This window comes from Stegodyphus dumicola, chromosome 4, assembly GCF_044657685.1.
Source record: "Stegodyphus dumicola isolate Sdum_Otavi_A_Nest chromosome 4, ASM4465768v1".
NCBI lineage: Eukaryota > Metazoa > Arthropoda > Arachnida > Araneae > Eresidae > Stegodyphus > Stegodyphus dumicola.
In genome coordinates this window covers 41693200-41707700 of record NC_140771.1, presented here as the reverse complement: position 1 = coordinate 41707700, position 14501 = coordinate 41693200, and the positions used below count along the sequence as shown (strand labels likewise).

The window sequence follows — 14501 nt, the reverse complement described above, 5'->3', positions numbered from 1 at the left end:
TTATCCAGATGCTGAAATGAAGAATAAGCAGGTAATTATACTCGGTATCTTGCAAAATGATTACATGTGTGAAAACAGTCCATAAGATATCATACATTTTGAAACTTTTTGAATGAAAACTACTTGGTCTATTCATTTTCTGAGATACAAGAGATTGATTTATAAAATCACCTTTCCCTTTGCAGATGATAATTTAAACAAATTGTTTTAGTCGATTCAAACTAGAAAAGGACATTAGCATAACAATTTTTTTATTATATTATACAATACCTGAATATCATATTTTAATGAAGTAAATAATAATTTTTTTCAGGATATTACGATTAAATTTTAAAAGATGTAACCACTCTTTTAAATGCATTTTATGAAAACTGCTAAATATTCCCAGCATGGAATGCCATATGTTCCTGCCATTTTTCAATAGTCTACATTCTTAAAACATTTAAATCTTTAATAAAATACCATGCCTGGCTCTAGGCACAGGGGACACAGACGGTTATATAGGGCTCCAATTACAGAAGGTGTCATTCAAATCTTTCTTATATTTAGTGCAAAACAATAAATGAATGATGAAATTATTTATTTCTTTAAAGATGGAATTGTTTTGTCTAGCACATCTTTATAGCGTCACCAAAGTAAATTGAGCTTTTGACTAGATTTATTTCTGGTGTGCAGGACATTCCCTCCCAAACCAGTTCTTTTCTGGTCAAAAAAATCTTATCTGTGCTTTTAATTTATTTTATTTGGATCCGTACTGCTGCAGTTATTTTGCTTTTGTACCAAAACCTGTATTTTTAACCATTAGAACTTAATAGAATTATTAGAAATGAATAAATAATAATGTTTAATTACGAATATTCCAAAAAACTACAGTAGATCCAAAAAAGCATTTTCAAAAATATTTCTTCTTTCCAAACATTTTTTTAATTCAGACAAAAATCCAAGCAGTTCAGTATAGAAAAACACACACTATTAATCTCTTTATGACTTTAAAAAACTGAATAGAAGAAGCTCATTACATGAAAACTGCAAAATTTTGCAAAGTATTTTAACACAATCCACAACTGAAAACAGATAAACAGTCATCAGTGGTAAGTGATGACCACTGAACTGTTCAGTTTACAGGACCTTTTTGCTGGAGTGGGAAAAAACACCAGAAGTTACTCCTTCATTCACACGTACACTTCAAGAGACATTTAAAGTATGGTTCACCTTATGAATTTTTTAAATAGAAAATTCTGGTACCAGTAATTACAACAAATGAGGAGAGTGTTTCCAAGTTAAAACTGATAAAATGAAATTCTTTTTCATTTCTGACGACAGAAAATACTTTTAAAAAATTATCACCTCATCTATCATTTTCAATTATGAAAAATCTGAGTTCATTTATAGTAGAATGCAAATATTAAAAGCACTGCATTTTAAAATTAACTAACTAGCAAAGGTGTTTTATATGTTTGTTAAAGTATATTTCAATTTAAAATAATATATTTAATATATATGACAGGCCAACTGCTTTGATCGCTTAAGACTTTGAAAATGACACTGCCAGGCTTGATAAACAGATTCTATCAAAGATGCAATAAATAAAATTGTGTTTTATTATCTGAAGGAATATTTACAAAAAAAATAATAATAATAATAATAATAATAATAATAAATAAATTAACCAAATGAACTTACTAATAGCATCAATATCACATTGAATAGAATCAGCTGAAGATAAGTATTGTTCCAATTTTAGTATAAAATGATTTATGCCAGTTTTATTTATTGTGTTGTCTCTCACAATAATGAAATGGGAATGATCTGGATTTAACTCATATTTATTTTCTTCAGGATGGTTACCCTCATTTTCAATTTCAACTCTTTGGGCCTGTAAATTGAGAATATATATATATAAGTAAAACATTTGCTTAAAACCAAAACTGTAGTATAACAAAATTTAGATAGTTAATAGATATAGCAGTTTCCTGAAATTTTCTAATTTGGAGAAAGTTACAAGTCTTCCATAGGGCTGAGAATGGAACATCAAGTATATGAAAATGATGTGGAAGGTGAATTTGGCTAAAAAACGTTTTATCCCTAGAAATGCAAGACATCACAAAAAGTTACTGAAAATATATGCCATCTGACCACAATACATCCAGAAACTTAAAAACAGATGCATACACATATTTGAAAAAAAGAATAAAGTTTCCACAAAATATCACTAGAGGGCAATTTTACTCATATTTAAGACGATATATATGCAGGTAACTTAAATATCTCCTTCATCAGCACTATAATAGAAATTTACCCATTTAGCAAAGGTGTGTTTAGCCACTTAGCAAAGATGAAAAGTAACACATTTTCTAATTTACTTTATTGTTACTAAACTATTTTTATTGTTTGTTAAATTTGGAGATTAAGCAGAATGCCCAGCATCCACAAATACTGAGTAGAAATATCATTCATGTAAGACCAGAACGCATAAACTTATACAGATGCTGATGCTACTGATAGTCTGCTTATCTCTATTTCAAGTCGCATGACAAAATTATAAAACAGATAAATGCCGAAATTATAAGATAAAGAAAAATATCATCTGTCAATCATCAAGGAAGTAAATATAGAGAGAATGAATCAAATATTTGAAACATAAGTTCAGCTGTAAACATGAAAAACAATTTTAAGTTTTGATTTAATTTTCAACAGCATATGTTTCAGAAGTATGCTTTATGCTTCAGCATCTAAATCTAAAATGAGAAAATATCCAACATAATACTTAAATAAAATTATTAATATTTACTATTTTTGTACTTCATCATAAAATGATTAAATAAACACACTTTTATGATAAATTATGAACGTACGTAAACATTTTATATTGCTTAAATAATGTTACCATTCCGGGGTTTATAATAATGAATGAGACTCTTCTCTATAATTATGAATTAATCATTCATATGTTTAAGAAATTTAATTATGCTCTGTACCCCAAAAGTGTTTTTTAATACAAATAATGATAAAATTTTCATTCAGTGCCAATAAATAATACATTTAATGCATACTTTAGACATACATTTAGAAAACAAGTACTGCAAATGGATAAATATTATTTAATATTATTTTTACTTGTAATGATTTCCACAAAAGGTTTTAATAATTTGTTTCAATTAGCTCTAAACGTTTAGCAGATAACAACAAATCAAGCAGAGTTAATAAAGTTCAGCCTTGAGTAAAAGTAAAATTTAAAAGAACATGTGTATAACTTATGAAATAATTGTAATAAAGTAAAACACACGCACAAATTTAGAATTCTAATCCTTGAATATTTTACTTACTGCAATCCTATTTTATACTTAGCAAATTAAGAAGAAAAATAAATAAAGCTAATTAAAATCATGGAAATTCCTTCTGAATGATCTGATAAAATTGAAAATGAATTTATTCCTGTAATCAAATAATTCAGAACATCAAAGAACAATTTCCATAAAAGGACAGTATGCAGCTCCTTGGTAGAAGTAAATGGAGATGCATCATTCTTCCACAATGTTGGTTTCACAGATGCTGGTCATATCATCCAGGTAACACATTTCATTTTGAAAATATCTTTCCATAAGGTTTGTTCTATACGAAAAAAGAAAATTTAGAACAATTGCTGCAGTATAAAGCCCACTCATGGTTTTATGGAATTGATCCTGATATCAATCTATCATCACAATACATCCTGTCAATACATGAGGATTAGAACATAAACCAATAAAAGACAGCCCATATCATCCCATTCCAGTGGTTTCAGATGCAGTGATCAAATATGTTCCTGAGCTGGCTGCATGTTCTTTTTTTATTCCAGACCATCACATATTTATTAGCCGATTCTAAGACAAATCTTAGTTTAGCCATAAAGAGATCATCAAACTGCCGTACTTGAATCTTACTGACATTCTGACAACCATACCATTGCACCAAGAAACATTGCTCCTGGACCATTATTATTTGAGTCTAAATGACTTGCTAAGAGCAAAACCAATTTAATCCTGATTTCTTGGCCATATACTTCACTGGCACATATGTATTTGATAGCTATGTATACAGATCTCTTGCACAGAACTCAGCCTCACAATACTGTATAAGTCCACCTGGACATCCAATAAGTGGAACTTCACACAAAAATCTCTTTAGACAATTTTTTTTTTCTCACACTGTGTAGGAATGAAGATCATACTGAAAACAAATATTGCCACAAATCAATTTTTCTCTTAATTAGCTGAGATCCCCCCCAAGAAACATCGATGGCAGTATTGAATCTGCATATTACTTTGCCTTTGAGCATTTACCCATAAGGAAACCATCTTCTCATTTTAAGCTTTTAAGCTACTAATGAAGTAATATTTCTCTTTTATCTTAACAAGCTCTGTACACAATTTTTTTTTAAATCTTATCAAACCCTGTACAAAAAACTTCAGTAAAACAAAAGTAAAGTTTAAGGGCCGTGTTGGTTTAGACAGAAATTACAATACTGATGTTTTACATATGTATTGTAATTTCTGTCTAAATTTACTACAAATGTTTTACATACAGGTTTTATTTTCTTGGCTTAAATATGGGAGAAAGAAAAAAAATAGATTTAGTTGCATTTAAGCTTAGTTAGCATAGCAATTTCCCCTCCTCCTTAACTTTCTGATTTAATGCATCCTATTATTTTGTTCAGTCTATTATTATACATCTTATTAAAATAGTTTTAGTAAAAGATAAAACTTCCATTTAACTCTTTTCTTCATATCTATCGATATTGGTTTGAAATATCAAATCAGTATTGGAATTTTGCACACACAAAAATACAGCTATAAAATAGCCTTTTTAAAGTTGATACAGCATTAAGAAAGACTAAGAGTTTCTGAAATATTTTCATACAAAATCTGTTGTGTTAAGCATTGAAAGGTTATGAGAGGACCTGCCTTCAGCTATTTTTAAAATGCTTAGCATAATTTATAACTAGCTATCAATATCATGGTGACGATGTTAACTGCAAGATTGAATATATAAAAAGCAAAATTTGTCTGATTAATGGCATATGTGAAGAAATATTAAATGAAGATGATATAATTTAAATCTCAAATTTCGATAACAATGCCCCAATCATCAGCCTCCTAATATCTATATACAGGGGGATTCTAAACTGTTTTTGCAAATTAAGAACGGTGATAGTACTCATCCAGATGAGCAATAACTGCCATACAATACAGGGTCGCATTCCACTCTCAGAGTAAGAAAAGAGGAATATTTGAATTCCAAACTGAACTTACAACAGTGTCAGGAAAGCGAATAACCGAGACCAAAAGTTGCGCAATCAGAGTTATTGATTAGTGAAAAACTCACTGAGAGTGCTCAAAATGCCGGCCACGCATGTCGTTGCACAGTTGACATCAGCATAGGAACATCTGGAGCACACTCTCAAAGATTCCTGATGTCGTGTTAATTTTGTCCATGGCAACGACTCTTGCCATGAGATCTTCAGCTGAATCCACAGGCATCTCATACACTAAAGATTTCATGTGCCACCTAGAAGAAAAAATCCAGTGAGGAAGGAGGCCAAGCCACAGGGCCGCCACATTCGATCCATCGTGTGGGATATGTGGCATTCAAAAATTTACGAACCATGATGGAAAAATGTGCCGAGGCTCCATCCTGCATAAGGTTAGGTTATTTAATTACGGCAAAGCCTCGAGGGCTACCTGCCTAAGGGGAGGGATGCCTTTGTGGAGGACTTTCTAAGGGAAACTGGCTCATATACACGTTACACATGGGGAAAACCACGAAAACACCCATGCAGCCAGCCCGTTCGCGGGATTCGAACCTCGGACTGAACTACCAGTGTTCAGCAACTTTACCGCTCAGCCGCTGGTGGGCCCCATCCTGCATAAACTATAAGTCTGTCTAGATGGGAAGCGGAACTACCTGCAATAACCTGGGAAGCCACTGTTCTAAGGACATACAGTATGTTGAGATGGTCAAACAGTCTGGCATGATGTAAGGACCTACCAGGTAATCACCTAGGATATCTGCCCCAGACGTTCACAGAAAATTTCTGCTGGTGTTTATTAGAGGTACTACACTGGAGATTGCTGTCAAATTAAACCTACTGATTGTGGACGTTGAAAATGCCCTCTCTGCTGAATGTTGCCTAATCACTTAATAATATTAATGCAGGAAATCGTGGATCATTATTCCTTATTCCAAGCATCCACTGCACAAAATCTGTAACTATTGCCTTCTGTGTATTAGTTTAGTGAAAATTAGTCTCAAGTGAGTTGGCGACTATTTTTTTTTGGGGGGGGGGAAGGAGGTGCAGAAACCAATCATTTTTCTTTGAATACTAAAACCTGGATATAATCCTACTGTTTTATTCTATGTCTATTTCCCATATTTGATCGACAGCCATTTCATGTCTCTTTTTGGATGGCATTACTCAAACTAATCAAATTTTTTCATTTTACACACACACAACAAGGAAATAAAACTCAGAATTGTTATGAAAATTTATAATGCATTTTCTCTACATTATTTTATTTACGTATTAAAATATATATGATAACCATACTTACTCGCCCATCTAACATATCACCATACACAATCATGTCCTCTCTAGTAACACCTACTAGTGTTAAGGGAGGCAAAGCTGGCCCTGATTGATTTGGATGTTTATGACACAACAGAGCTTGTCTCCTCAGAAGCTCATTATGAACTGCATCACCAATAATTTTTGTAATGCCAGTATTGGTACCCTGAGTGAATATCCACATTTCTGTCGTGTTGGCTGCCTAATATGCACAAAATACACAGTATAAAATAGCAGACTTACATAATTAAATAACATCTTGGTTGAACAAGTTATTTAACAAGAAGAAACTGAATCAAATACACTTAAGCAATTTGTTAACATACATAAGTGAACTTTGAAATAAAAAAGTAGTAATGCAAAATATCACAAAATAAAGCAAAAGAGAGGGCTCTTGGCACTGTTCAAATAATGGGGACCTTTATAATAAGGAAGTACCATACATAATTTGAATAACTTTGTTTTCACTGTCTTTTCCCAATAATTCTCTCAACATGAAAAACTCATCAGAAGTTTCCAGTAAAACATGCCTCTTCTGTCTTAATAACATAATAACACATTTTACATTGTCAAAAGTTTTTTTTTCCTGGATTTTTCGCTGACAAAATACCTAACAGCTTTGCAAAAATAAAAAAAGTACATTTTTTGGGGGGGAGAATGGTAAAAAGCATGAAATGAATTTTGCACAAAAAGCTAACATATACCCGAGTATCAAAAAAATTACAAGGGATAACAAAAATATGTACGATAAATTAAAAAATAAATAAAAATCTGAAAGCTTTCAGATTTTATATTATGCCCAAAGGGAATGTGAAGGTTTCTTTTTTTTTTTTTAAACGTCTTTTAAACATCCTTCATTTATTAAATACGGTACAAAGTGTGTAATCCGGACTCGTTGGGACTTCAACGATTCCGGATTATAGATCATCAATTTAAATCTGGTAAGACGGCATGCAGAAATTATACAATTAAAAATATGAAACCGTACTACAGTATAAAGTCCGTAATCCGGACATCCAATTATTCGTAAAGATCTATAATCCAGACCTCAAAGCTACAAACTTACGCATTTGTGTTTAATGCGTGCGTTCGCAACGCATGCGCGTAAAGCATTTACCCATGCGTGCTTCCGATAGTGAAGAAAGTGACAGAGAGGTTATTGAAAACGAAAAAATTTCGATTGACAAGTTAGTTGGTATTCTCGACACAGCAATTACAGGATTTGAACAGTGGAGCTTTGTAACTAAACATGCAATTATGTCTTTTATGGAAGAGAGAATTAAAAAGAAAATATTAGCACAAAAAACGAAGCAACTTAACCCCCCAAGCGTTATGGCTTTTTCAGGAGCGTTACGGCTGTCGCAAAAACGGCAAGCATTTTGACTCAAACTACTTCAAAAGCAGTTATTTTCTTAGAAAATACTTTTTAATATACAAAGGGAATTTGTGAGAATTTTTCCCGTCATGTTCTAATTTTTCGAATACAAATTATTTGCAACTTATTTTAATATTATGTTTATATTTAATTTTCAAATATTTTAAGTTTATTCCAGATTAAAGTATTAGATTTAAATAATTCTTTAGATTGCATCATAAATTTATTAGTAGTTAGTTATTTATGACATCATTTTGACTTGTGAGAAAAAAGTATTGTAATCGTGAAAAATTTCGATTTTCATATTTCAAAGAAAATTTCCATATTGATTAGTTCCATCATGGCGCTTACATGTACGTATGTTGCATAATTTCACCATAAAATGCTGAAATTTTATATTTGGAACTTATGACTAGTTTTAGTGTGGCGTGTGTCCGTACGTATGTATTCATGTATATCGCATAACTCAAAAACAGTAAACCATAAAATGTTGAAAGTTTCTATACGCGATTGCTATAACATCTAGTAGTGCACCTTCCTTTTTATTGCAATCGGCAGTTCCAAATGGGCATTTTGAAATGGAAGATCCTATTTCATTTTCAAACGAAATAGGTTTAAATGAAGTTTAGCAAAAAATGTGTTTAATTTATTTGGTGTATAAGGAAGTCGTGATGTGAGCATCAGATTTTTTAAGATATTTCAAAATAAATAAATATATGGTTTGAATACCAAACGATCTCAAATATACGAGCTTTATTTGTAAATATTTTACAGGAAAGATAAGAAGTAATCTAAATAGCATACCTTGAAGAGAAACACATTAAATACACTTTTTTTAAAGCAAAATTTAAAGAATAAGTGATTAAATTTTCTTTAAATACCTTTTGTAAAATATTATTATTATTATACACCAGAGAACAGGGGCTCCGTTGCCTTGCAGCCTAGCAGACTGCCTTACACGGATTAAAGCCTCTGCCTCCGGAAGCTATCTACTACCCGCTCCACCACAACCGGGGGGGGGGGGGAGAGGTCAGACTGCAATTACTGAGTCTTAAAGCAAAGAGATACATGGGCAAACAAGCCAGTGTGCAACAGGGGTTTCAATACATAGTCTGGATTTACAATTTTTTCTTCCAATACATACGTCATATATTTATCACAGCTTATTTACAATCAGTCCTTTGCTACATACGAGGCGTATTCGGAAACTAAGTACCGTTTTGGGAAAAAAAAAAAAAAAAAAAGTAAAACAATTTTTTCGAATCCAATTTTATTTTTACATGAAAATACATGTCTTAAACTATTTTTCAACATAGTTTCCGCCAATGATCAAACACTTGTCATAGCGGGTGACCAGTTTTTGTATACCATCGTCAAAGAAACTTCCCGCCAGTTTCGATAACCACAACTCCACAGCAATTTTCGTGTCATCGTCAGATCCAAAGCGCTTGCCACCAAGCTCGCGCTTCATGTGCAGGAACAAGTGATAGTCGGACGGCGCCAAGTCCGGGCTGTACGGCGGGTGATCGAACTGCTCCCAATGAAACTGTCGAATTAACGATTGAGTGACACCAGCAGTATGGACCTCAAAGCTACAAACTTTCTGCGCATGCGTCGAGTTGACGCATGCGCGTAAGACCTTTACGGCTGCAAATATGCGTGTGCGCATAATACGTTTACGCTTGCGCGCTTAATGTATAACGGACTGTATAAGCTAAGCTAAAATTCTAATTCAGTTAATGTTGAAGATTGCATTGTTCCTTAATCTTCGAATTGGATCTGGCTTATTATTTTTTGCTGTTGTGTAGCGAATTTAATTTAATTAAGTGATTCATAAAAATCAAAATTTTAATTTGTAATTATTCAAAATTTGAGCTACACAAGTTTGGTTATATTCTTTTTGGGCCTATTAATTCTAGTGTAATATATTTTGGCTTTCCGAGTTTACGCGAACTGCGTCTTCAATCTTGTACACGCAAACAATGGATAAGTATTTTTTTCTACGTAATAAACTCAGTTTTTTATGTCAAAAATTAATTTGATTTCTTAGTATTTAATATCATTAGTTGCAGAAAAATTAGCTCTTTAATTTGGCATAACTTTCATTTTTCTAACTCTAATTGCATTTCAGTTATGAGCTTTAATTAGTAGAATTTTCTTCGTTTCGCTTGTGATTTAGTTAAAGGAGGATGAAATGCCTTCTTTCCGGTTGAAAAGTCACTTTTTGCGAGTTTTCAGCGTTCTTTCATTGGGACCCTTGCAGGGTTGTTGAAATTCCTAATTTCCCCCCGTCACAGGTGGTGTTTTTTTTGGCGAGGGTTTGGCGACATAGATTTTCCGTTGAGGTTTCAAAGTAATGGATTTGGCGAGTTTGATAACATGAGGGTATGCTGTTGTTGCAACTATTTTAACTTTCGGCGAAGAATGGGTTGCGCCAACTTGGCAGTCCAGCGCTCTCCCTTTTAACGGGTTGTTTTGTGCGACGAGCGCACTTTTTTTGCCCTTTCTGACACTTCTTTTGCCCTTTGAATCGGCCGGAGGTCGGACGAAGAAAATGGAGCTTCGCCCCGATAGACCTACGGGCCTCTTGGCTAAGCGCTGTGAGCACGGGCCATAGGTATGGGCATCTATGTCTTCGAAAAAAAAAAAAAATCGAAATTCTTTCATCAGTTTTTTTTGTTGTGTGTGTTTGTGTATCTCAAGAAAAATATACAGAAGTAAATTTCTAGAAAAATGATGCGCACCATTGATTCGTCGCTTCACTCAGAACCAGAGCGTTAATTTACAACCGTTGCTTTTGGAACCACATTTGCTCATCCTAAAATCTACTAGAACTTCAAGGCTACCGTAATGAATCCTTACTGTTCGACGAACATTTTTTTTCCATTCAACAGGCTGCCAGCACTGTATTTCACTTAGCTTGCCGTATTGGAACCTCATTTGTTTATCCTAAAATCTACTAGAACTTCTAGGCTACCGTAATGAATCCATACTGTTCGACAAACATTTTTTTTCCCATTCAACAGGCTGCCAGCATTCCTCATGAGCTTCGATGGATTTTTTTTTTTTTTTTTTTTTTTTTGTTTGATGCTCCTTCTGCTCATGGAACAGATAAGTTCTTTTCTTTTTTTTTTTGGTTAATTCTTGGTTAGTTAAATATTATAGATTTCTGCAGTTAAAATGATTGAATTAACTTAATTTGTTAATTTGTTGAACCCTAAATTTTTTGTAGTTGATAACTTTATCCTAACTCTATAGAAATCATTTTTCTTTGGTGTATCAATCAAGTAAAAGCATTAAATGGAATAAAGATTTATAACCTTATTAAAATTATTGTAACTTAACTTAATGGTTAAGAAAATTAAGTTCTTCAGGAAATTATTTACTTGAATGTTTTTTTTGAATTACTCATTGGTGAGGATGATTTGTAATAGTGCTTGTATTAGAGCATTCTTGTTTCTCTCAGGACGAACTTGTTTGTAGAATAGTAAATGTGTCATTACTTATCTTTATCCGGTTAAACCATATTTAATTAATCAAAGAAAAAAAAATTATTAAATAATAAAAATTATTATGTGCAATAATAGTATTTAAATGATTATATTGAGTGCAATATTAAGCAATATTTTTGTTGTACTGATGAATTCTGTGTGAAGTAGAAAGTGTAGCTTGTTAATTTTTTTTTATTATTTTCTCCCCGGGGAGGGTAGTGTTTTTAAATTTATAGTTTATTTTGGTATGTTTTACCAGATTTGCAATATTAAATTTAATAGTAATTACAAGGATGTTAAAAAAATAATTACTTGGAAATGTTTGATGTGTAAAACAATAGTTCAAATTTTGTTGAATATATTTTGATATTTTTTTTTCAACTAATGGATATATATATATATATAATTGGCATTAATAGTTAAATAAATAAGTTTTTCTAGATCATTCAAAGGTTAAATTTTTGTGTGTGTGCTCATGATTTTCACCCGTCTCATTCTCAAATTGATTTCAGGGTTAATCCGAAAACACAACGCAAATGTACAGGGCTTATTGATATTAGTATATTAAGTGTTTTGTCAACAGAGTAGGAAACCTTTTAGGTACCAGACCTTTTGGACACCATAACTTTTTTGGTACCATGACTTTTCACTATAAGATATTGGTGCCGTGAACCTTCGAACCAAATTTTAGCACTTAACAATTTTTGTTGTGCTGTTTATTTTTGCATCACTTTTGGCTTTCGCTTATAGTGGAATTTAATTTTGACTTGAGACTGGTGATTGTCATGTGTACTATTGCATATTTATGTGAAAGTTTTCTTCCACATGTCTAGGCTTTTTACTGAAACCCTACTCGTTAGTTAGTTACAGTGACAGGCCTATACAGTGGTCGTATTACTGTGCTTATTTTATACTTATTGTTTGAGGTTGCATACCAGATATGTACTACTGATACACATTTGGACTTTAAAACTATTGTATCCAACACAAACATTTTCATGCAGTACCTGTTTAGTTAAGTATTTTCTTTTTGTGCAAAATTTTGTATTGAATTTTTACATATTGATTTTGAGGATTACTGTTTCACACTTTTGCAACTGTATGTTTGCAACATAAGCTTAAAAGGCACGCGTGTTAATCACACATTGGGATACATCCTTACTTTATATGCTTGCAATTACTGACATCCATTTATCATCACTTTTAAGTTTTGGTGAGAATTGCATTTGTGTTAATGAATTGATTTTTTTTTTTGCTTATTGCATTTTGAGTGATTATTTTGAAGAATTTTAATTTTAATTAATTGAATTAGTGTCAGAGCAGTATTTTTGTGTTCAGGAATTAGTAATTTTCTTTTAAAACCTCTTGAGATGTGTTATTGGATTTGTTTTCCATGGAATCAATACCTAATTGAATTGAGATTTTGAAATGTTGAAAAATCTGAAATGTTTGTTTCTTAAAGTTAATTTTGGTGAGATTTGTAAAGTTGCGCGGGACAGTGATTATTTATTTAGGGATTGATTGATTTTTTCTTGGAAGTTAATTTTCAGCGGGAGTGAAGTTTTTGTTTAGCTTTGCTGAGTTTGTGTTATTAATTTTCTACCTAGTTTGAGAATTCTGTGAACATTTATTGCTGTCTGAGAAATGTGTCAAAACAGTAAATTAGAGAGGTTTGCATTTTACAGCAAAAATTTTTGAATTGTGAATTTTGAAAAACAAAGATTTTTTTTTGGAAAGGTAGAGTTGGTTTTGTTTGAAGTTTTGGAAATGTAGTTAAAAGATATTATTCTTACTCTTAACTGTTGGCTTTTCAAGTAGTTTTAAAGATTGATTCATAGTGAGGTTATTTGTGAGTGGTCTAACATTGGTTTTAACAGTGATTTTTTTTTTTTTTTTTTGGTTTTTCAATTTTTGAGCTTAATAGCTTATTGTTTTGATTTTGAATTTAAATTTTTTTTCTTTGGCTGAACTTGTTGCAGTGTTGTAGTAACTTTAAAAAAGTGGATGTGAAATGTGTTTGGAAATTTAAACTTTGATACTAGTGAAAGTGAAGGTTTGTTTTGAGAAGTATTGTAATTTGATTTTTAAGATTTTTAAGAGAGATTAACTCCACTGAGTTTGTACTGAGTTTCTGTTTTCAAGTTGGTTGTCTTTCAAAAACTTTTCTTTTCTGGTTTCTGGTTATACTGTGTGGTTACTAAAAAAATTTGTGATTGCTCTTGAGGCTTAGTGTATTTCAAGGAGTTTTGTTTTGAAGTGGTTTAAGGAGAAATATAGAATTGGGTTTTGTGAGATTTATGGATTTTGAGATTTTGAGTTGAGATTTTTCTGTGTAAACAGTTCCCTCTTGTCTGCTTTTGCATTTTTGTGCCTGCAGTTTTGTAGTTTTGTTGTGAAGTAGTCATGCTTACGATTGCTACATAGAGTGCAATGCATACTCTTCATCTTCTTTAATTACTCTCCAGGATCTAGACTTTGAGAACATTGGGGCAGCATTGTTTTCTTTAAAAATTGTGGCAAACCTTTTGTTGGGCACCTTCTTGTTTACGTGTAAATTCTGTGTGTAACCTGCTTCAGTTTTGTTTTGTTGGATTCATTTTGGCTATTTTCAGAATTTGATTTTTTTTTTTTTTTTTTGGTTTGAGCTTGAATTGTTTATGAATTTGATTTTTTTTTAAAGAGTTAGTTTCTTTTCTTGAAGGAATAGTTAAAGGTTTCTCTCAGTATTTTACAACTGGTTTGCTCTAGGAGTTGTTTGCATTTGGTGAATTTCTTTTAGTTTCGGTTTCGAGTTCTTGACACAATAGTGTTTTGTTTTTAAGGATTTTTTCGGCTGGTCCGAATTTTTAATTTCCTTGTTTCCAAGTAAGTTTGTCTAAATTTTTTTCCCCTTTTGCTTCTAGATGCGTTCTAGTTTTTTTCGGCTTAATTTTTTTTTTTGGTCAAGTTCTCTTTTCCGTTCCTAGGGGTGTTCTCCGTTTGTTTCATTTTCTGGTTCAGTTCAGTGTGTAATTTTTAGGATTTTTTTTGT

The 14501-nt window shown here is 32.0% G+C and overlaps 1 protein-coding gene across 5 annotated transcripts in view; it reads right to left on the bottom strand.

Annotated features, from left to right (window-relative positions):
* Nucleotides 1-14501, bottom strand: part of LOC118181920 (transient receptor potential cation channel subfamily M member-like 2) — a 248503-nt gene that overhangs the window by 107856 nt on the left and 126146 nt on the right. For all 5 annotated transcript variants that reach the window (XM_085814764.1, XM_085814766.1, XM_085814765.1 and 2 more), the window contains 2 exons: nucleotides 6591-6806; nucleotides 1684-1876 (listed from right to left, as the gene is read on the bottom strand). In XM_085814764.1, the coding sequence (XP_085670890.1) occupies nucleotides 1684-1876; nucleotides 6591-6806 (409 nt within the window). The remainder of the gene's footprint in view (nucleotides 1-1683; nucleotides 1877-6590; nucleotides 6807-14501) is intronic.